Below are 23631 nucleotides of genomic sequence, written 5' to 3'. Positions count from 1 at the left end.
AGAATGTATGAAGTCCATGTTTTAGTGTGTATGAAGTCCATGTTTTAGAATGTATGAAGTCCATGTTTTAGAATGTATGAAGTCCATGTTTTAGAATGTATGAAGTCCATGTTTTAGAATGTATGAAGTCCATGTTTTAGTGTGTATAAAGTCCATGTTTTAGTGTGTATGAAGTCCATGTTTTAGTGTGTATGAAGTCCATGTTTTAGAATGTATGAAGTCCATGTTTTAGTGTGTATGAAGTCCATGTTTTAGAATGTATGAAGTCCATGTTTTAGAATGTATGAAGTCCATGTTTTAGAATGTATGAAGTCCATGTTTTAGAATGTGTGAAGTCCATGTTTTAGTGTGTATGAAGTCCATGTTTTAGTGTGTATGAAGTCCATGTTTTAGAATGTATGAAGTCCATGTTTTAGTGTGTATGAAGTCCATGTTTTAGAATGTATGAAGTCCATGTTTTAGTGTGTATGAAGTCCATGTTTTAGTGTGTATGAAGTCCATGTTTTAGAATGTATGAAGTCCATGTTTTAGAATGTATGAAGTCCATGTTTTAGTGTGTATGAAGTCCATGTTTTAGTGTGTATGAAGTCCATGTTTTAGAATGTATGAAGTCCATGTTTTAGAATGTATGAAGCCCATGTTTTAGAATGTATGAAGTCCATGTTTTAGTGTGTATGAAGTCCATGTTTTAGTGTGTATGAAGTCCATGTTTTAGAATGTATGAAGTCCATGTTTTAGTGTGTATGAAGTCCATGTTTTAGTGTGTATGAAGTCCATGTTTTAGTGTGTATGAAGTCCATGTTTTAGTGTGTATGAAGTCCATGTTTTAGAATGTATGAAGTCCATGTTTTAGAATGTATGAAGTCCATGTTTTAGTGTGTATGAAGTCCATGTTTTAGTGTGTATGAAGTCCATGTTTTAGAATGTATGAAGTCCATGTTTTAGAATGTATGAAGTCCATGTTTTAGAATGTATGAAGTCCATGTTTTAGTGTGTATGAAGTCCATGTTTTAGTGTGTATGAAGTCCATGTTTCAGAATGTATGAAGTCCATGTTTTAGAATGTATGAAGTCCATGTTTTAGTGTGTATGAAGTCCATGTTTTAGTGTGTATGAAGTCCATGTTTTAGAATGTATGAAGTCCATGTTTTAGAATGTATGAAGTCCATGTTTTACTGTGTATGAAGTCCATGTTTTAGTGTGTATGAAGTCCATGTTTTAGAATGTATGAAGTCCATGTTTTAGAATGTATGAAGTCCATGTTTTAGAATGTATGAAGTCCATGTTTTAGTGTGTATGAAGTCCATGTTTTAGTGTGTATGAAGTCCATGTTTCAGAATGTATGAAGTCCATGTTTTAGAATGTATGAAGTCCATGTTTTAGTGTGTATGAAGTCCATGTTTTAGTGTGTATGAAGTCCATGTTTTAGTGTGTATTAAGTCCATGTTTTAGTGTGTATGAAGTCCATGTTTTAGTGTGTATGAAGTCCATGTTTTAGTGTGTATGAAGTCTATGTTTTAGTGTGTATGAAGTCCATGTTTTAGTGTGTATGGAGTCCATGTTTTAGTGTGTATGAAGTCCATGTTTTAGTGTGTATGAAGTCCATGTTTTAGTGTGTATGAAGTCCATGTTTTAGTGTGTATGAAGTCCATGTTTTAGTGTGTTCCCCCAAGGGGAGCTGTTCATCTGCGTTTATCTGCCTCTCATTTTGGCGCAGTGTGTTTTAGGGAGTGACTGACAACATTTTTGAGCAATTTGGCTCAGAACCATTTTGGCTCAGATATACCCTCTGGGTATATCAAATTCAAGAACATACATTTTTTCTTCTTACAGTCCTACGCAATATATTTTTCAGTAATTCTGTGTTTGATGACTTTATGGCAAATAGTTATCTATCTACAGAGTTTTTCCTTGCCATATCACATGGTGAGGAAAAACTCCTGTACATTATCTCTATACATTATATAACCTCACCGGCCCAGTATGTCCACAGGCTATGTGGAAACCCCTGTCAGGGGGAGGGGAAGTGGGGGAAAAAGCTGAAAGTTGGTTATGAGCAGGCCTCCTCTGGAGATCCAGACTTTACTGCCCTGTAATGGAGAGCTAACGGCTAATATGTCCCCCAGGTCTCTTTTTCCCAGTCTGCTTCAGCTCTGCGCTCTGCAAAGAAATGTTCCTAACGAGCAGATTTGTAGAGCGGAATTGGGAAAGTTGTGTGATTCCAATCACGTTTTAAAACTTGGCTAGGTCTATGCCTAATTGTGAGTCTTCAAAGATAATGTAATATTTTGAAAACACGTGTACAAATTACTTCATAATGCCTCAAGGTCACATGTTTCCCATGTCTTTGAAGAGAGTAATTTGCATTTGTGCAGTGATGAAACCTTGAATCACTAAAGAGCAGGATTCTCCCTCAGGTTAGAATAGCATTGATGAATGACAGATTGATGATGAGTGACATATAGCTATTACAAATAAAGGAGTGAAGCTGGGGTCAAGGACATTCAACACATTGAACCATCCTGTATGAGATATCAAGCAGTGACTTAGAGAGTCACATCAATATTATTCAATATCAACATGACATATATATTCATATTAATAATAATATGTCTATGACAGACAGGTGCAGATACATATTAATATGTGTAATGTAATTTGAAATGGGAACCAGCTGTTAGGGTCTCTGAATAAAGGATTAGGAGGAAACTTTGCCCCAAGACACAGATCTCAAGTCAGTTTTGTGTCCCTCCAACCCGGATCCTCTGAATGGCAATGGTTTGAATTTCTGTAAGCTAAGCTTATCCAAGGTATGTACTGAAACAAGACTACAACCAGACTACCATTCAGCCGATAGCTGATATTGATGACTCCTGTGTGTGTGTGTGTGTGTGTGTGTGTGTGTGTGTGTGTGTGTGTGTGTGTGTGTGTGTGTGTGTGTGTGTGTGTGTGTGTGTGTGTGTGTGTGTGTGTGTGTGTGTGTGTGTGTGTGTGTGTGTGTGTGTGTGTGTGTGTGTGTGTGTGTGTGTCCCCCTGCAGGCCGTTCCTGGTTCTACCTCCTCTAATGGAGTGGCTCAGGGTGTCGGTGGCCCACGCAGAGCACCGCCGTAGCTTCTCAGTGGACAGTGACGACGTCCGGCAGGCCGCCAGGCTGCTGCTGCCAGGGGTGGACTGTGAACCACGCCAGCTCAAGTACGGCATGGAAACACACACACAGGGCACGCAGGCACACACGCAGGCTTGAAACACACACATTCAGTATGAACTCAGAGACACACGCATGCACATACATACATACATACACACACATTGAGACTTATATTTCCCTAACTAACTTTAAAGATCAGCTATCTGAGCAGCTAACCTGTCACGTTCTGACCTTAGTTCCTTTTTTATGTTTTTATTTTAGTTTGGTCAGGGCGTGAGTTGGGGTGGCCATTCTATGTTGTTTTTCTATGTTTTGGTCTGTACGTTATATTTCTATGTGTTTGGCCTAGTATGGTTCTCAATCAGAGGCAGGTGTCGATCGTAGTTATTTTCCGTTTCAGTGTTTGCACCATACGGGACCGTGTCGGTTTTCATTTATTCTCTTGTTCATTTTTGTATTCATTCTCGATTAAAAGTTATTATGGATACGTACCACGCTGCATTTTGGTCCTCCTCTCCTTCCACCAATGAAAGCCGTTACATAACCAATCACTGCAGCTGTACATAGCCCATCTGTAAATAGCCCACCCAATCTACCTACCTCATCCCCATATTGTTTTTATTTACTTTTCTGCTCTTTTGCACACCAGTATTTCTACTTGCACATCATCATCTGCTCATCTATCACTCCAGTGTTCATTTGCTAAATTGTAATTACTCCGCTACTATGGCCTATTTATTGCCTACCTCCTCATGCCTTTTGCACACACTGTATATAGACTTTCTTTTTTTCTATTGTGTTATTGACTGTACGCTTGTTTATTCCATGTGTAACTCTGTGTTGTTGGCCAGGTCGCAGTTGTAAATGAGAACTTATTCTCAACTAGCCTACCTGGTTAAATAAAGGTGAAATAAATAAAACACACACACACACACACACACACACACACACACACACACACACACACACACACACACACACACACACACACACACACACACACACACACACACACACACACACACACACACACACACACACACACACACACACACGCAAACCCAGGATAACCTCATACAGTAAGCATTTGTCCTCACATTGACACTAATCAGTTAACATGCAAATCATGTTCATCCAGAGGATTGATAGGAAGCTGAGTGTAACTCTAAATTCAGCTAATTGATTTCCTTTCCTGTGATTTCCCTACCAGGACAGATGACTTCTGTGCGTCCCGGAAGTTGGATGCAGCATCCACAGAGGCTAAGTTCCTCCAGGACCTGGGATTCCGTATGCTCAACTGTGGCCGGACCGACCTGGTCAAACAGGCTGTCAATTTGCTGGGGCCTGACGGCATCAACAGCATGAGTGAACAGGTTAGTTAGACACACACATACACACACACACAAATGCACGCACGCACATACACACTCTTACATGAAAAAAACTCACATTCTCTCTCTCTCTCTCTCTCTCTCTCTCTCTCTCTCTCTCTCTCTCTCTCTCTCACACACACACACACACACACACACACACACACACACACACACACACACACACACACACACACACACACACACACACACACACACACACACACACACACACACACACACACTGCTTGGGGAATGATGTGAGGATTTGACTGATGATGTGAGGATTTGGCTTACGTTACTTACAGCAGACGTGGCACCAGTCCACAGGGAATATCTTGCAGGCAGGCAAGCACTGGCAAAGATGCTCACACTCTTACAAGCACGAATGCACCCCTTCGGCCACATGTACACCTGGATGGATATACACACACATGCCCATACCCCCAACCACCCACCCACATTCTCAACTCAATTTGACGCTCCACTTTTTTTTCTTCTTTCATTTTAGGGTTAAATTGCAGATCGATTGTGGCTTCTATCAGTGTAATTGTCTGCATAATTTCCAAACCGTCATATATTTTGTTTAATATATATATTTTCCTTTATTATTTTCCCCTAACTCTTTTTTTCCCCCAACCCCTCCCATCCATCTCTGAACACCATCCAGTTTTGATTTCTATTTGCCATACATTTGTAACTGTGATGTTTCACAAGTTCTGAACCTATATACATTTTTCAGACACAGAATATTTTACATTAGTTATCTTGTTTTTTTTGTTCCACCCTTCAGCTCCACTCAACCCCCCCATCCATCTCTGAACACCATCCAGTTTTGATTTCTATTTGCCATATATTTTTCAACTGTGCTGTGATGTTTCACAAACGTTCTAAACCTTTCTATTATCATAGTTTCTACAGATGGTAAATGAAAGATAAGAGTATTATTATATTATTGATCGATTAACTATGACTTTTCAAATAACCCAGCAGTACTATTTGCAGAGTTAGCTTCAGGTAAATGTTGCAATTCTTCAGCCATTCCTGAACCTGCAACCAAAAACAAGCTACATATGGATAGTACCAAAACAAAGGATCTAATAATTCTGTCTCTTTGCAGCAAAATCTGCATTGTATCCCCCATATATATAACATTCTATTGATTGCAAGAATTTGTATAATAATTGAAATTGAAAAACACAAAGTTTTGAATCCAGCGTCATTTTGCTGCATTTAGTTGGTTGTAATTTTGGGTAGAGCATATATTTTGTTGGCTGCATGTGTGACATAACTCCACCAGTCCTATTTATTCTCCCAAAATATATGTCACGACTTCAACCGAGGCAGGCTCTCCTTCCCGTTCGGGTGGCGCTCGGCGGTCGTCGTCACCGGCCTATTTGCTGCCACTGACTCTTTTTCCTCCCCCTCCTTATGTGTTTATTTGTATCACCTGTGTTCAGTTAAGTTGTTAATTAGTGTGGCTTTATTAGTCAGCCAGCCCGTAGGCTTCTTTGTGCGGGATTGTTCGTCTGTAGCTGTGGATTTCGGGAGTGGTTTATTGTATTGTATACTGGGTTCGTCTCCCGTATTTGTAGACAGGTGTTTATGACACCCAGTAAGTCCGTGTTGGACATTTTGGTTTGCCGGTTGGGAATTAAAAATCACCGTATTGAAGCTCTGCTGTTCCTGCGTCTGATTTCACACCCCCCGACACCCAGGTCGTTGCAATATATATATTTTTATCAATTAGTATATTTGAGTTTAACAATAATATTTGTTGTATTATTTATTCTTTCTTTTCTGGTGGATTAAACTGAAATTGCAACCAACTTTCTATGGCTTGTTAAAACAAAATCGATATTTTGGAGATTATTTAATTTTAAAATAACCGAAAGTGAGACGTTGTAATCTGAATAAAGGGAAAAATGTCATTCTTGAACACGGAGTGAGACATTCCCTCAAATTGTGAGAACAAATTTGTTTGCATCCCTGTTAGTGAGCATTTCTCCTTTGACAAGATATGCCACACCCGTCAGGTGGATGGATTATCAAGAAGCTGATTAAACAGCATGATCATTACACAGGTGCTCCTTGTTTTAGGGACAATAAAAGGCCACTCTAAAATGTGCAGTTTTATCACACAGCACAATGTCATAGATGTATCATGTTTTGAGGGAGCGTGCAATTGACATGCTGACTGCAAGAATGTCCACCAGAGCTGATGCCAGAGAATTTAATGTTAATTTCTCTACCATAAGCTGCCTCCAACTTCGTTTCAGAGAATTTGGCAGTACATCTAACCGGCCTCACAACCACAGACCTTGTGTAACCACGCCAACCCAAGACCTCCAATTGTTGCATGTTGAGTTAATACTTTTGTTCAGTATATGTTGAAGATTAAAACATTTTTTTTTTGCTTTTTGCTGATATTTGCTGATATTCCATACAGTTTGCTTTATTTTTTATAATATATTACATTTGATATTTTTGGAATAAGTTCCTCCATTTCTTTTTGTTTTTCCTCTAACTTTCAGTGCCTCTATGGTACAGTTTTTATTGTTATCTTTCTGTACTGTTAGCCCCTCTATGTTCTTTGTTAATATGAACTCTTTTGACGTAAATAGTTTTTGTTTTAAAGATGAGTATTGAATTGCATGGCCTCTAAATGCATATTTAAAAGTGGCCCATGCAATAAGGGAATCTGCTGTACCTATGTTTTGTTGGAAAAAGTAAGTTATAAATTCTTCTGTCTTGGTTAAAAAAAGGTTGTCATCCAAAAGGCTTTGATAAAATGTCAGATACCCCCCCCCACACACATCTAATGTACCAGCCACATTCATTTTTAATGGAAACCCAGTTTTTAGTTCTAGGCTGTTCTGAGCTGAGGAACCCAACTCATTCCCTTCAGACTGTGTGTCTTTGATGTTTAGACTGACTGAGTAGCCTAGTAGAAACACTGGCTGTTCCCAGTCACTTAGAGCTACGGAACACTATGACCCACTCCACATGCTAGTTAATCAAAGTGGCTGGAGGGGAAGTGAGTCCAAGTGAGTCCAAGTGAGCTGTGAGCACATCCAAGAAGTCAGATACCGGTCAAACTGAGGATTGTTGTGTTGATGGCTTCGACCTGTGCACATGTAAGGGAGGTGGTTCCACGTTTGCATGATGAGTAACCTTGTCTGAGACCCGAAGACTTGTGTTAGCTCCCCGAGATAGTGCCTAAGCTTTAGCTCAGCGGGCTAACACAGTATTAACTCACAGTATAAAGACAGTGTAAAGCAGCCATACACTGTCATACAAAAACAATGGCCTTGACATCTGCTTTATTCAACTCACATAACCCTGAACATCTGGAATATCTGTCAAACAAAACAACAGTCCACCCTAACTGTAAGTTGACCAATTAATCATCTGACCCCTGACTCCCTGTGTGATTCATCTACCAGGGAATGACCCCTCTGATGTACTCCTGTGTGAGAGGGGATGAAGCAATGGTCCAGATGCTGCTGGACGCTGGAGCCGACATCAACAGTGAGGTCAGGGACGATGGCAACACCATGTTGTGTAGAATGATTTGTGTGTAGCCTGATCCCAGATCTGTTTGTGCTGTCTTGCCAACTCATATGGTAATTTTTATGTTGTGACAAGACAGCACAAACAGATCTGGGATCAGGCTAATTTATGTGGTGTGAGATAGGAGAAAACTCAGATTGTGTTGTCCCTCATCTGTCCCCACTCCTCCTCTCCTGTTGCCATGCTGTATAGTGTGTAGAAGGTCATTATTTCGAGGCATGGGCCACCATACTGTTTACTGTACAAAATATAATAACACTGTTTACAATTTAATTACACAGACACAACTGTAAGCTCACCTTTTAGCTGTACCTTTGATACGAAGAATGATAAGATAATGTTAAATACTGTACTAATATGTTTGAGTCATTTCTCAAGGAGCCCCTGGTAAGCTTAGGGGGTTCTTTGGTTGTAGCCTACTTACATGTAATGGTGGCCTATGCCTGTTGGTCCTAGCCTTGGCTAATCACCTCATGCATGTGTAACCCACCAGCCATCACGCCAGAGTTCATGTCACCCATAATAGTGATAAACCCCAGAACCGCTCATTATCATCACAGTGAGGTCATAACTTATCGTTAATGCAGCAATGATTCATCTCAATAAAGTTAAATGGAGCATGTGACTGATTTGATTGATTAGGAAGTTTTTTGCTTCCAGTATTTCTGAAGCACCGCAGACACACACACCAGTCAAATAGATTAAACATTCATTAAAAATGTTACTTCTGCCTCTGTGTATCCTCAGAGTAATTAAGGAAAAGTAAATTAAAGTAAAGCAAATTAGAGAAAAGTAAATTAGAGAAAAGTTTGAAACGAGTCTTTTTGCTTCAGAGGCTCTGAGAGATGCTCAAGGGAATATGAGTTTGTGTGCTTCGTTCACGGGTCTGTCTCAGCCCCTAACTGACTGTTTGCCTGAGAGGAGATGTGGTCTAGTTACTGAGGTCACCTTAGGTCAGTCTTGGACTCAGAGTCATGTCTATCGCTGTCAGACACACCAGGGCTGGAACAGAGTGGAAAGTTTAAAGTATCAAATAGGACTACAGGACTAAGCGGGACAAGACAGAACTAGATGGGATCTATCGAGTTGGTTAGAAACAAGTCAGGCTATTGTGCAGAGGATGTCTGCTTTTGCCAGTTACCTCAGGGTTGTATTCATTAGGGCAAGCAATGGAAAACTTTTTTTAAAGGTTTCGCAGAAACAGAAATGAAAGTTTCTTATTGGAAAAGTCCAAGTAAGCCTTCCCTGTTTCTGTATGTTTATTATGTTTGGTGCCTAATGAATACGACCCAGCACTCCTTTAGATTCCCCCCTTTAGCTGCTTGTCTTTGCTGCATAGACTAGCATTTTAATGGCTTCATATCTCTCTCCCCTGAACCTCCCCAATGACTTCCCAGGTGCCAAACACAGTGCACAAGTACCCCTCAGTCAACCCCGAAACGCGCCTGGGGACACCACTCACTTTCGCCGTGTTACACGGACATGTCCCTGTCGTGCAGGTAGTGACGTCATCCTTTTTCACCTCACTGTGTTTTCTGTCTGTTCACCTCCCATTGTGTATAGTGTCAGGTAGGGTGGGGGTCAATTCAGAAAATTCAGGAAGTTAACTGAAATAATCTTTTCATTTAATAGCAATGAGAAAAATTGGAACTGGAAGCTTGGTTTACTTCCTGAATTGACTGAATTGAAATGGAATTGACCCCAATCCTGGTGTCATGGTTATTATTATCATGACTTATAAATGGTAATAATAATGGCTAAAATGTGTTTTCTCCTTAATCCTATGAATGTTGTGTCTATTGAATGTCATTGAATGCTGAGTGAACTGAGCTTGAAAACTCAATGTAAACTGGTTCAAATGGAAACACTCAATACATTTAGGAGTGTTCGTCCCATTTTATTGTCAGAAAAGTACGAGCTGATTCTCTACTTCCTTCTTTCAGTGTGCACGCAATGTATTAACTTAGTGGAAACAGGACAATCTGTTTGTCCCCGTTGCTAATGGTTATCAAGCACAATGGACCAACATCGCAATGATTTTTCCACTGAACTGCTAGAACTAATTACTTCTACATCTCAAATGAAAAGGTGTAGCAGCACTTTTTCCACAGCCTCATGGAAGGGTTTTGAAAGGACATGGAAATCACATGGCTGAAAGCAGAAAAACAGCATTTGTGGTTGAATAAATGCTGATTTAGTGTCCAGGCTTTTTGGGGTAGAACTGTCCCTAAGCTGCCTCCCCCCCTGCCCTCCATAGCTGCTCCTGGATGCCCGGGCCAACGTAGAGGGCTCCCTACAGGACGGTATGGAGAACTACACAGAGACCCCGCTACAGCTTGCCTCCGCTGCAGGTACACTATGCACTATGCAGATCTAGAAGATGTAGCATACACATACTGTACACACAGACACCTAGCAGATATAGGCAGACTAGCTGAGATGTTCATGGACAGACACACACAACATCCACAATAAACCACCTTCATACACACATTCTCAGTTCAACTTGACCCTCAACTAATATAGTATATATTGACCTCTTCCCCAGGTAACTTTGAGCTGGTCAGTTTGCTGTTGGAGAGAGGAGCAGACCCCATGGTGGGAACAGTGTATCGTAACGGTATCACTACTGCCCCTCATGGAGACATGAACTCCTACAGTCTAGCAGCAGCACATGGACACAGGTAACACGGACTATACTCACAACACACGACAATGAGCAAGAAATTATAGGTAGAGAGAAAACATATCTCTCTCTCGCGAACACACACACATACCCCCCCCCCCCCCCCCCACACACACACGTCACCATACATTTAACATCATAGCTTCCCTGCATTATCACTACATTATCACCACTATCATTACTATCACATATCTCTGTCTGCTATCCTCCCCATAAAGGAACGTGTTCCGCAAGCTGCTGTCCCAGACGGAGAAGGGGAAAGGGGACGTGCTGTCCCTGGAGGAGATCCTTGCCGAGGGGACAGAGGAAGAAAGGGGCCTGGAGGAGAGGAACCCCTCCCAGCTGGACCTGGTCCGGACAGGCAAGGCCAAGCTCAAGGCCCTGAGAGAGGCCATGTACCACAGCTCTGAACACGGACATGTGGATATCACCATCGACATACGCAGCCTGGGTTAGTGCATACTTTAGTAACACTTTATAGTCTATCTACAGCAGGGGTGGGCAATTCCAGTCCTTGAGGGCCTGATTGGTGTCACAGTTTTGCCCCAGCTCCAGCTATCACACCTGACTCCAATAATCACCTAGTCATGATCTTCAGTTTAGAATGCAATTTGATTAATCAGCCGTGTTTGTTAGGGATGGAGTTAAAGTGTGACACCAATCAGGCCTCGAGGACTGGAGTTGTCCACCCCTGAACTACAGTATAGATCAGTGGTGGCTGGTGGGACTTTAAATCAGAGGACAGGTTAATGGCTGGAATGGACTAAATGGAATGGTATCAAATGCATGGTTTCCATGGTTTCCATGAGTTAGACACCATTCCATTAATTCAATTCCAGACATTACTATGAGCTGTCCTTCCATCACCAGCCTCCTCTGGTATAGAGGCTCAATAACCAAGACCAGATTAGTAACATGTTGAGATGCCAACTGCATGTCTGTGGACTTGCAACAGGGAACGATATATAGACGTTCACCTCATCAACCATGGACTTAGTTTCAGGTCAACTGCATATTTGTAAACAACATGTACTTTCTTTAGGTCTTCACAATGCAGTAATTACAGTATAGATATGCGCAGCCTTTTGTCAGTATAATAGCTATACATTCAGGTCTGACCTATACATTGTAATCTAAGAGATCCATATTGCCGTGGCCATTCGCTGCATTCCAGTCACACGGAGCAAACTATAGATGTTCTGCCTGTGTTGTTGTTGTTTTTCCAATGGAATGAAGGCCGGCTGTTTGTGTAACAACCTTGTGTTTTTTTTCCATTTGTCTCCTCATTCCACTAAGGTCTGTTAGTGTGTTCTCACCATATTATATTTATTATAGTTTTGTTGACAAGATATATTGCTGGCAATATTAACAATGGGAATCAATGTAAGCAGGCGGGAGGAGTTGGAAGCAGACAGGAACATTCTAGCTAATGAGATGGCAGATTTACATGTGAACAACAGGCACGACTCTGATGTAAAGTGTTTTTTCTCAAAGTTGGTGGAATGTCAAGTGTGTGTGTAGATGTAAACATCTCTGTGTGTGTAGATGTAATCATCTCTGTGTGTGTAGATGTAAACATCTCTGTGTGTGTATGTGTCTCAGGGGTCCCCTGGACACTGCACACCTGGCTGGAGTCTCTGCGGACGTGTTTCCTGCAACATCGGAGACCACTGATCCAGGGCCTGCTCAAGGAGTTCAGCTGTATTGAGGAGGAGGAGTACACACAGGAGCTCATCACCCACGGCCTGCCACTCTTGTTTCAGATCCTACGAGCCAGCAAGGTGACTGGATATCATGGCCTGTATTCAAAAAGTGTCTCAGACAATTGCTGATCTAGGATCAGGTCCCCCATCTTATTCATTATAATCTTAAAGGCAAAATGTATTCTAAATCTGAATTGGGCACACATCTAACTTTCTACATTCAGCTTTTTTCCGTATCCATATCCCACTTTCTTCAACTTTCAACTGTATTGGTTGCATTGGGAAATTGGTCACATACAAAATAAACGTAGAGACAAGAGGAATTTCAGAGGGAATACACAATGTGAAGCATGCGGTCAGATCCCAACATCCCCTGTTCTTCTTTACCTCCATATCTGTCTCTTCTTTCTCTCCTGACAGTGAAGATAAACATGTCTTCTTTCTGCTTCACAACCATACCCTTAAGAAGGAACCTATGGACATTCTTATTCCCCTTTATAGAAACATGGCCTACTCGCTTGGCTCAGTCTCCTCTGCATTCCTATGAGCCCTGGTCAACAGTAGTACACTAAATCGAGAATAGGCTGGCATTTGGAACATGACCCATTTGTCTTATTGTGATTATATAATGCAGCCCTCAGCTCCACACTGACTGGCGGAACCCCCCAGGTCCAAACCATTTCAATTAGTGCATTGATTTATGATTTATGCCCTCTGCTTCTAAATTGTACCCATTCTTCAAACCCCACCCATCTCTCTTTATCCCCTCAAGATTCACTGCAGCATTAGATCCAACATAATACCTCAATAATATATTAGAACAGTTAAATGCCTTTTCTTATATATCAACTAACTGTTGGCCTGTCATGTAGTTGCGTTTGTGCATTATTGCTGAGAGGGAGCAGATGAACACACACATATGCATGGACACTCACACACACACATGCACACCCACGCATGCACACACACATACATACACACACACACACATACACATAAATACACAAACACAGACAAATGTACAAACAGACAAAGCCCCCGCCACACACCGCCCTCTCCTGTCCCATTCCAGCAGCTGCCCTTGTCCCTGTCAGGGTTGATCTATGGCAGAGACAGTGATACCTACTCTATGAGACGCCAGGGACCCCCGTCACTGTTTGTCCTGTCATATCCCCGCTAATGATGTGTGACTTCAAGGTAGAGAACGTTCATCTTCCTCTAGCCAGACTGTGTGTGTAACAGTCTATTTACACCTCCTTGTTTAACACACACACACAAAGGGCAGACTGATGCACAACAGAGAGTAACACTGAGAAAATGTGTATGTTTTCATGTTCAGGATGTGATTTGAGAAATGTGGACTTATTCTATAAAGGGGACTTGATATTATGTTCTCCATACTGGTGTGGCACACAATACATTATAGCACCAGTTACTGCAAAATTAGGGTTTTATTCAGTCCATCAACAAGTGTGGGTCTGTTACGTTGGGTCCTCTGTGGTCTGCAGATGTTATTTTTCATCCTTCTGAAAGCAACACTAGATAATCTACTCACTGATTGACTGTGAACACCAGTGCTTGTTTAATCAGCAGCCTTTGTGACTTGACCTACTGGGCAATGTGGAAGTGAATGTGGTAATAGATACCTGTACCTGCCTTTATCTATATTGTGTGTATGGAGTGTATAAAACCTGTCTGATATCTAACTCCCCTGTATTCCCTCTCCATATCTGCGATGTTCCAGAATGAGGTGATCAGCCAGCAGCTGTCTCTGATCTTCACCCAGTGCTACGGGCCGTACCCCATCCCCAAACTCTCCGAGATCAAGAGGAAACAGACCTCACGCCTGGGTGAGCAGGAGAAGAAGGTCTTATTGCTTAGTAGTAAAAGTTAGATTTCTGCTATGGAGCACGTCATACATAACACTGCACTGATTCACATCAGCATAGACAAATGCTCCATTTAGTGGCCAAAGATTGTCATAAACTAGAAATTCAGAAGTGAGCTGCAATAAAATAGATGATGAATCTGCCTTCCAGATCCTCATTTCCTAAACAACAAGGAGATGTCAGATGTGACCTTCTTGGTGGAGGGGAAGCCATTCTACGCCCACAAAGTCCTGCTCTTCACCGCCTCAGGCAGGTCAGAACACGCTCTCTCTCTCTCTCTCTCTCTCTCTCTCTCTCTCTCTCTCTCTCTCTCTCTCTCTCTCTCTCTCTCTCTCTCTCTCTCTCTCTCTCTCTCTCTCTCTCTCTCTCTCTCTCTCTCATCTCTCTCTCATCATCATCATCATCATCATCATCATATATATATATATATATATATTATATATATATATATATATATATATAAAAGGCCAGTTTCCCTGGACACAGATTAAGCCTAGTCCTGGACTAAAACACACTAATCTAGGATGGTGTTAAACTGCATCTGGGTATATTCCTACTTTCCCCCTAATAGGGACTTATGTAGATCTGAAATGATTGGATAAGTAGAAGAAATATGATATAAATTCCACCTTAACTATCTGCAGGCAAGTGAGGGCAACTACCCATACATAACTCCTGTTCCCAACTACCCATACATAACTCCTGCTCCCAACTACCCATACATGACTCCTGTTCCCAACTACCCTTACATAACTCCTGTTTCCAACTACCCTTACATAACTCCTGTTCCCAACTACCCTTACATAACTCCTGTCCCCAACTACCCTTACATAACTCATGTTCCCAACTACCCTTACATGACTCCTGTTCCCAACTACCCTTACATAACTCCTGTTTCCAACTACCCTTACATAACTCCTGTTCCCAACTACCCTTACATAACTCCTGTCCCCAACTACCCTTACATAACTCCTGTTTCCAACTACCCTTACATAACTCCTGTTCCCAACTACCCTTACATAACTCCTGTTCCCAACTACCCTTACATAACTCCTGTTCCCAACTACCCTTACATAACTCCTGTTCCCAACTACCCATACATAACTCCTGCTCCCAACTACCCTTACATAACTCCTGTTCCCAACTACCCTTACATAACTCCTGTTCCCAACTACCCTTACATAACTCCTGTTTCCAACTACCCTTACATAACTCCTGTTCCCAACTACCCTTACATAACTCCTGTCCCCAACTACCCTTACATAACTCCTGTTCCCAACTACCCATACATAACTCCTGTTTCCAACTACCCTTACATAACTCCTGTCCCCAACTACCCTTACATAACTCCTGTTCCCAACTACCCTTACATAACTCCTGTTCCCAACTACCCTTACATAACTCCTGTTCCCAACTACCCTTACATAACTCCTGTTCCCAACTACCCTTACATAACTCCTGTTCCCAACTACCCTTACATAACTCCTGTTCCCAACTACCCTTACATAACTCCTGTTCCCAACTACTCTTACATAACTCCTGTTCCCAACTACCCTTACATAACTCCTGTTCCTAACTACCCTTACATAACTCCTGGTCCCAACTACCCTTACATAACTCCTGGTCCCAACTACCCTTTCATAACTCCTGTTCCCAACTACCCATACATAACTCCTGTTCCCAACTACCCTTACATAACTCATGTTCCCAACTACCCTTACATAACTCCTGTTCCCAACTACCCTAACATAACTCCTGTTCCCAACTACCCTTACATAACTCCTGTTCCCAACTACCCTTACATAACTCCTGGTCCCAACTACCCTTACATAACTCCTGGTCCCAACTACCCTTACATAACTCATGTTCCCAACTACCCATACATAACTCATGTTCCCAACTACCCTTACATAACTCCTGTTCCCAACTACCCTTACATAACTCCTGTTCCCAACTACCCATACATAACTCCTGTTCCCAACTACCCTTTCATAACTCCTGTTCCCAACTACCCTTACATAACTCCTGTTCCCAACTACCCATACATGACTCCTGTTCCCAACTACCCTTACATAACTCCTGTTCCCAACTACCCTTACATAACTCCTGTTCCCAACTACCCTTACATAACTCATGTTCCCAACTACCCTTACATAACTCCTGTTCCCAACTACCCTTACATAACTCCTGTTCCCAACTACCCTTACATAACTCCTGTTCCCAACTACCCTTACATAACTCCTGTTCCCAACTACCCTTACATAACTCCTGTTCCCAACTACCCTTACATAACTCCTGTTCCCAACTACCCTTACATAACTCCTGTTCCCAACTACCCTTACATAACTCCTGGTCCCAACTACCCTTACATAACTCCTGGTCCCAACTACCCTTTCATAACTCCTGTTCCCAACTACCCATACATAACTCCTGTTCCCAACTACCCTTACATAACTCATGTTCCCAACTACCCTTACATAACTCCTGTTCCCAACTACCCTAACATAACTCCTGTTCCCAACTACCCTTACATAACTCCTGTTCCCAACTACCCTTACATAACTCCTGGTCCCAACTACCCTTACATAACTCCTGTTCCCAACTACCCTTACATAACTCCTGTTCCCAACTACCCATACATAACTCATGTTCCCAACTACCCTTACATAACTCCTGTTCCCAACTACCCTTACATAACTCCTGTTCCCAACTACCCATACATAACTCCTGTTCCCAACTACCCTTACATAACTCATGTTCCCAACTACCCTTTCATAACTCCTGTTCCCAACTACCCTTTCATAACTCCTGTTCCCAACTACCCTTACATAACTCTCCTGTTCCCAACTACCCATACATGACTCCTGTTCCCAACTACCCTTACATAACTCCTGTTCCCAACTACCCATACATAACTCCTGTTCCCAACTACCCTTACATAACTCCTGTTCCCAACTACCCTTTCATAACTCCTGTTCCCAACTACCCTTACATAACTCCTGTTCCCAACTACCCTTTCATAACTCCTGTTCCCAACTACCCTTACATAACTCCTGTTCCCAACTACCCTTACATAACTCCTGTTCCCAACTACCCTTTCATAACTCCTGTTCCCAACTACCCTTACATAACTCCTGTTCCCAACTACCCATACACAACTCCAGTCCCCAACTACCCTTTCATAACTCCTGTCCCCAACTACCCATACATAACTCATGTTCCCAACTACCCTTACATAACTCCTGTTCCCAACTACCCATACATAACTCATGTTCCCAACTACCCTTTCATAACTCCTGTTCCCAACTACCCATACATAACTCCTGTTCCCAACTACCCTTACATAACTCCTGTTCCCAACTACCCATACACAACTCCAGTCCCCAACTACCCTTTCATAACTCCTGTCCCCAACTACCCTTACATAACTCCTGTTCCCAACTACCCTTACATAACTCCTGTTCCCAACTACCCTTACATATCTCCTGTTCCCAACTACCCTTACATAACTCCTGTCTCAATCAATCAAATCAATCAAATGTATTTATCAAGCCCTTTTTACATCAGCTGATGTCACAAAGTGCTGTACAGAAACCCAGCCTAAAACCCCAAACAGCAAGCAATGCAGATGCAGAAGCAGGGTGGCTAGGAAAAACTCACTAGAAAGGCAGGAACCTAGGAAGAAACCTAGAGAGGAACCAGGCTCTGAGAGGTGGCCAGTCCTCTTCTGGCTGTTCTGGTTGGAGATTATAACAGTACATGGCCATTAAGGCCAGAGGAGGAGAGAGAGAGATGGGAGAATTATGGGGAGCAAATTTAAGTTCACACAGGACACCAGATAGGACAAGAGAATTACACCAGATAGGACAGATTGACCCTAGCCCCCCGGCACTTTGAAGAGACACACACAAAGGTACAGAGATATGCATACGCATACATTGTGATATTGTTTTATGGTGGTATTAAACATTTTGTATTGTAGATATGTAGTGGTGTAATAATGTTATATGATGTACTGTTTTATATTTTGTTTTATATGTAATGTAAGTGCTTTAATATGTTTGGACCTCAGGAAGAGTAGCTGCTGCCTTAGCAGCAGCTAATGGGGATCCTTAATAAATACAAAATACAAATACATAGACTATTGCAGCATAGATACTGGAGGCTGAGACAGGGGGGGATCGGGGGACACTGTGGCCCTGTCCGACGATACCCCCGGACAGGGCCAACCAGGCAGGATATAACCCCACCCACTTTGCCCCCACACCACTAGAGGGATATCAACAGACCACCAACTTACTACCCTGAGACAAGGCTAAGTATAGCCCACAAAGATCTTCTCCACCGCACGAGCCTGAGAGGGCGCAAAACTGGACAGGAAGATCACGTCAGTGAATCAAGTCGAGATGAGTCTTCAGTAAAGACTTAAAGGTCGAGACCGAGTCTTCATCTCTCACATCGATAGGCAGACCATTCCATAAAAATTGAGCTTGATAGGATAAAACCCTGCCTCCAGCTGTTTGGTTAGAAATTCTAGAGACAATAAGGAGGCCTGCGTCTTGTGACTTTAGCATACGTGTAGGTATGTGCGGCAGGACCAAATCGGAATGATACTGTAGGTAGGAGCAAGTCCATGCAATAGCAGTAAAACCTTGAAATCCTCCCTAGCCTTAACAGGAAGCCAGTGTCGAGGCTTGCACTGGAGTAATATGATAACATTTTGGGGTTGTATTCAAGAGCTAACAGCTGTGTTTAGCACTAACTGAAGTTTATTAAGTGCTTTATCCAGGTAACCAGAGAGTAGAGCATTGCAGTAATGTAATCTAGAAGTGACAAAAGCATCATTTTTGGACAAAACGTTTCAGATTTTTGCAACGTTACGAAGATGGGAAAAGCTGCCCATAAAATATTCTTGATATGTTCGTCAAAAGAGAAATCAGGGTCCAGAGTAATGCCGAGGTCCTTATTTGAGACAACTGTACAACCATCAAGATTAATTGTCAGATCAAACAGCAGATCTCTTTGTTTCTTGGGACCTAGAATTAGCATCTCAGTTTTGTCTGAGTTTTATTGTAATACATTTGCCGCCATTCACTTCCTTATGTCTGAAACACAGGCTTCCAGGGTAGGGAATTTTGGTGCCTTCCTCATGCTCCAGCAGGTATATTGCACTGGTCATCCCCAAAGCCAACACTTCCTTTGGCCGCCTTTCCTTCCAGTTCTCTGCTGCCAATGACTGTAACGAATTGCAAAAATCTCTGAATCTGGAGTCTTTTATCTCCCTCTCTAACTTTAAGCATCAGCTGTCAGAGCAGCTTACCGATCACTGTACCTGTACACAGCCAATCTGTAAATAGCACACCTGACTACCTCATCCCCACTTTATTACTTACCCTCTTGCTCTTTTGCACCCCAGTATCTCTACTTGCACATCATCATCTGCACATATATCACTCCAGTATTAATGCTAAGTTGTAATTTTTTTCGCCTCTATGGCCCAACCTCCATACTCTTCTATATTTGCACACACTGTACATAGATTCTTTCTATTTTTCTTTTATTTTGTGTTATTGACTGTACGTTTGTTTATGTGTAACTCTGTGTTTTTGTTGCACTGCTATGCTTCATCTTGGCCAGGTCGCAGTTGTAAATGAGAACTTGTTCTCAACTGGCCTACCTGGTTAAATAAAGGTGAAATAAAACAAATAAAAAAATGTTTTATTCTCTCTCTGTCTTTCTTTCTCTCTGCTTAAGGTTTAAGTCTCTACTGGCGAACAGACCAGCTGCTGAAAACACATGTATTGAAATCAGCCACGTCAAATACAACATATTCCTGGTGCGTTCATAGACAAAACAACTATTCTGTTTACTTAGACATATGTTTTTCCTTTGCAATCTAATCAAATTGATACATGAATCAGACAACGGTGTGATAAATTCTCAAAGGGGAATGTTCATACAAAAAATACCCAGATTCTTTCCCATGACAGTGTAAATCCATTGGTAGGTTTGTTGTGTTGTGTGAATGTTGGGTAAACGTCAGTTCATTCGTACTGTTACAGCTGGTGATGCAATACCTCTACTGTGGTGGGACGGAGCATCTGCACATCAGAAACACAGAGGTTATGGAGGTAAGACTGTTAGTCCATTTGCCACGTTGTCAGTCGAGTCATGTTTTCTAAGATGTAATAAGACTTAGACCACTATACAGCTGGTTGAGAGAATACCAAGAGTGTGCAAAGCTGTCACCAAGGCAACGGATGGCTACTTTGAAGAATCTAAATATCAAATATATTCTGATTTGTTTAACACTTTTTTGGTTACTACATGATTCCATATGTGTTATTTCATAGTTTTGATGTCTTCACTATTATTCTACAATGTAGAAAATAGTAAAAAATAAAGAAAAACCCTTGAATGAGTAGGTGTGTCCAAACTTTTGACTGGTACTGTTGATAGATGCATCCGTGTTCATAACCAATACAATTTAGATACTTCCCGATACAAGGTGGGCAGTCCCAGTTAGTGAAGAGCAGTATTACAGTCCAACAACATGTACTACTTAACCATAATAGGGTCATGTTACTAGCCTGGTGACTGGGCCGAGATCTGTCTCATTGTTACCATACAGCAGGATAAGGCAGCCTAAATAGATCTGGTGCCGGGCTATAATTGTCTTCTTTTCTGGTGTGTGCAGCTGCTGTCAGCGGCCAAGTTCTTCCAGCTGGAGGCGCTGCAGAGGCACTGTGAGATCATCTGCTCTAAGAACATCAACACAGAAACCTGTGTGGAGATCTACAGCCACACCAAGGTGAGGGGGTCGAGTTGAGAATGTGTTGTACAGCAGTACGGTGTGGGGGTCTGCTTGTGTATGTCTACTATCTATTCATGCACGTGTGTATGAGGCCGTGGGTGTGAGTTTGTGTGTGTGTGATCATGTGTAAACATATTTGCCTGTGCTTGCCTTCCTGCTCGGTGTTTGTGCCGTTTGCAGTGTGCACTGTAGGAATGCATGCAAATAAACATGTTTGATACACAGATTCTTAAGTAGATGTCTCCTTAATTAGTTTGTGCAGCACTGATGAGGGCATAGAAGCCGAAACGTATGCTCCTTTTACAATACAAAATGTTTAATACCACCATACAATAATATCACAATGTATGCGTATGCATGTCTCTGTACCTTTGTGTGTGTCCTTCTACACCTTGCACTTGAACCTTTTGTATTCTTTTGAGCATGGATTAAATTAAGTATATTATTTTAGCATCTCTGCCTCCTTGAGTTATTCCTTTGTCATGGTTTGAGTGTGAGTACCTTTTGAACTCTACTGATACACAGATTCCTCACGCAGTGTGTGTGTGTGCTTGCTTGTGTGCATGAACAAAAATGTATAGGTTTGGCATCCAACTCAAGCTAGACAACACTCAACTGTTCTCAAACCTTCTGCTCCATCAGTTCCTGGATGTCCCAGATTTGGCTGTCTACATCGAGGGCTACTTCCTGAAAAACATGGTGGTGCTGATTGAGCTGGAGCCCTTCAAAACATTGCTGTACGACACGCCTCCAGACAGTCCCGCCACCGACGTACTGCTGGACCTGGAGAAGACCCTGGGCATCCGCATCCAGTCCATCCACCTGTCCTCCTCCAAGGGCTCCATTGTCTGATTGGTTGATTTATTGAGCTGCTAATGGGACTGGAACTGTCTGTCTGTCCCCATTGACCCCAGTTCAACACATAGCTGTACTGAACCACACTCGACAGTGACACTTTTAAATTGCTTGCTGTGCTAACACGCCATTGCCATTCTCCTGCAGCCTACTGAGCTTTGGGCCGAGCACTTAGGCAAATGGACAGCTCTGGAACCCCAGAAATTGTGAAAAGGAGATTTTCATAGGGCTGAAGTAAAGCTGACTCATCACAGCAATAGTGGGACTATATCGCTGAGATGCAGTGAGGAATGTGTGTGTGTGTGTGTGTGTGTGTGTGTGTGTGTGTGTGTGTGTGTGTGTGTGTGTGTGTGTGTGTGTGTGTGTGTGTGTGTGTGTGTGTGTGTGTGTGTGTGTGTGTGTGTGTGTGTGTGTGTGTGTGTGTGTGTGTGTGTGTGTGTGTGTGTGTGTCTGGGATCATTCGTAAAGCCCCAGTCAACATTACTTCGCTCCTTGACATTAGTCTCCAGACTGCAGTCAGACCTGCCATTGTCCATGTGTCTACTGGACAGAATCATTGTTGGTACTTTTCTCAGCATGGTTCTGCAATCCTACATAGCTTTATAGTCTATTTATAACTGGGCCTAGCCAAACTTAACATAAGAGCAGACCTGAGTTCAATATTATTTGAAATAAAATACTTTTAGCATTTGCTCTAGTCTGCCCGGGGTGTCAGATTGGTGCAGTTTGCACTTTTGTGACTATTCTATTGGTTCCATTGTGCCAAGCAAGCTCAATCACGCCTAGATAAAGTATTTAACATGATTTCGAATAGTATTTGAACCCTGGTCTGCTACATGTAAGAGTGATATGTGGATATACTGTATGTCATGTGGTAGTATGTTTTAAGGGACTCATGCAAAGGAGAGAGGCATTGGGAAATTCTTCAAGCTACGTTTGGGAAAGCTGGAGAACAGAAAACACATTTCCTTCCTTCATCCTCTGTTAGAACTGTGTAAATATTGTGAATAAAACACAGAGCTATGGCTCCTCTTGTAAGTTAATGTATATATCCTACAGATGTTTCTTCTCATGCGTCTACTCATTGGATATGGCTTTATAAAATGCTGTTCTTTTCAATGTGTTATCGTTCTGTATGTTTCAAGTTGCATGTCATGAGAATGACTGTTTTGCTTGTGTTCAGTTTGGTTTAAGAGTGGCATGAGACTTTAAGAGAGGAAGCAGGAACGGTAGAGGAGCAATATTGTCAGCAGGTGTCTCTAAATATGTAGACGTGTACTGGTGTCTTCATTTCAGGAGAGAACGGCTATGGGCCTGTATTCAAAAAGCGTCTCTGAGTGGGAGTGCTGATCTAGAATCAGGTTCCCATGTCTATAATCACATTCATTATGATCTAAAAGGATAAAACTGATCCAGCACGCCTACTCTGAGACACTTTATGGATAGGGGCCTAGTTCAAAAGATGATCAGGGTCTATCCTAAACCGGAGAAGCGTCATCTGTTGTGTTTTCCAGACATTGTGAAACTACATGTAAGTGTGACTTAATATCCGTTTCCTCCATAAAGATTAATATAAAGAATGATATGAATCCTC

At 42.0% G+C, this 23631-nt stretch overlaps 1 protein-coding gene across 2 annotated transcripts in view; it reads left to right on the top strand.

Moving 5' to 3' along the window:
- The window catches only part of LOC139583975 (ankyrin repeat and BTB/POZ domain-containing protein 3-B-like), a 117560-nt gene extending 93929 nt beyond the window's left edge, over positions 1-23631 (top strand). Inside the window, exons 4-17 of one of the 2 annotated variants that reach the window (XM_071415463.1) lie at positions 3039-3191; positions 4358-4520; positions 7964-8053; positions 9488-9589; positions 10348-10441; positions 10639-10774; positions 10995-11227; positions 12379-12557; positions 14224-14329; positions 14519-14621; positions 20123-20204; positions 20431-20499; positions 21066-21179; positions 21825-23631. In XM_071415463.1, the coding sequence (XP_071271564.1) occupies positions 3039-3191; positions 4358-4520; positions 7964-8053; positions 9488-9589; positions 10348-10441; positions 10639-10774; positions 10995-11227; positions 12379-12557; positions 14224-14329; positions 14519-14621; positions 20123-20204; positions 20431-20499; positions 21066-21179; positions 21825-22034 (1834 nt within the window). In that variant the 3' untranslated portion in view covers positions 22035-23631. The remainder of the gene's footprint in view (positions 1-3038; positions 3192-4357; positions 4521-7963; positions 8054-9487; positions 9590-10347; positions 10442-10638; positions 10775-10994; positions 11228-12378; positions 12558-14223; positions 14330-14518; positions 14622-20122; positions 20205-20430; positions 20500-21065; positions 21180-21824) is intronic. The other variant, XM_071415464.1, reaches the window with a different exon arrangement.

Source organism: Salvelinus alpinus, chromosome 9 (assembly GCF_045679555.1).
Source record: "Salvelinus alpinus chromosome 9, SLU_Salpinus.1, whole genome shotgun sequence".
Classification (NCBI taxonomy): domain Eukaryota; kingdom Metazoa; phylum Chordata; class Actinopteri; order Salmoniformes; family Salmonidae; genus Salvelinus; species Salvelinus alpinus.
The sequence above is the reverse complement of the archived record's forward strand: the minus strand, read 5'-3'. Positions and strand labels throughout refer to the sequence as shown.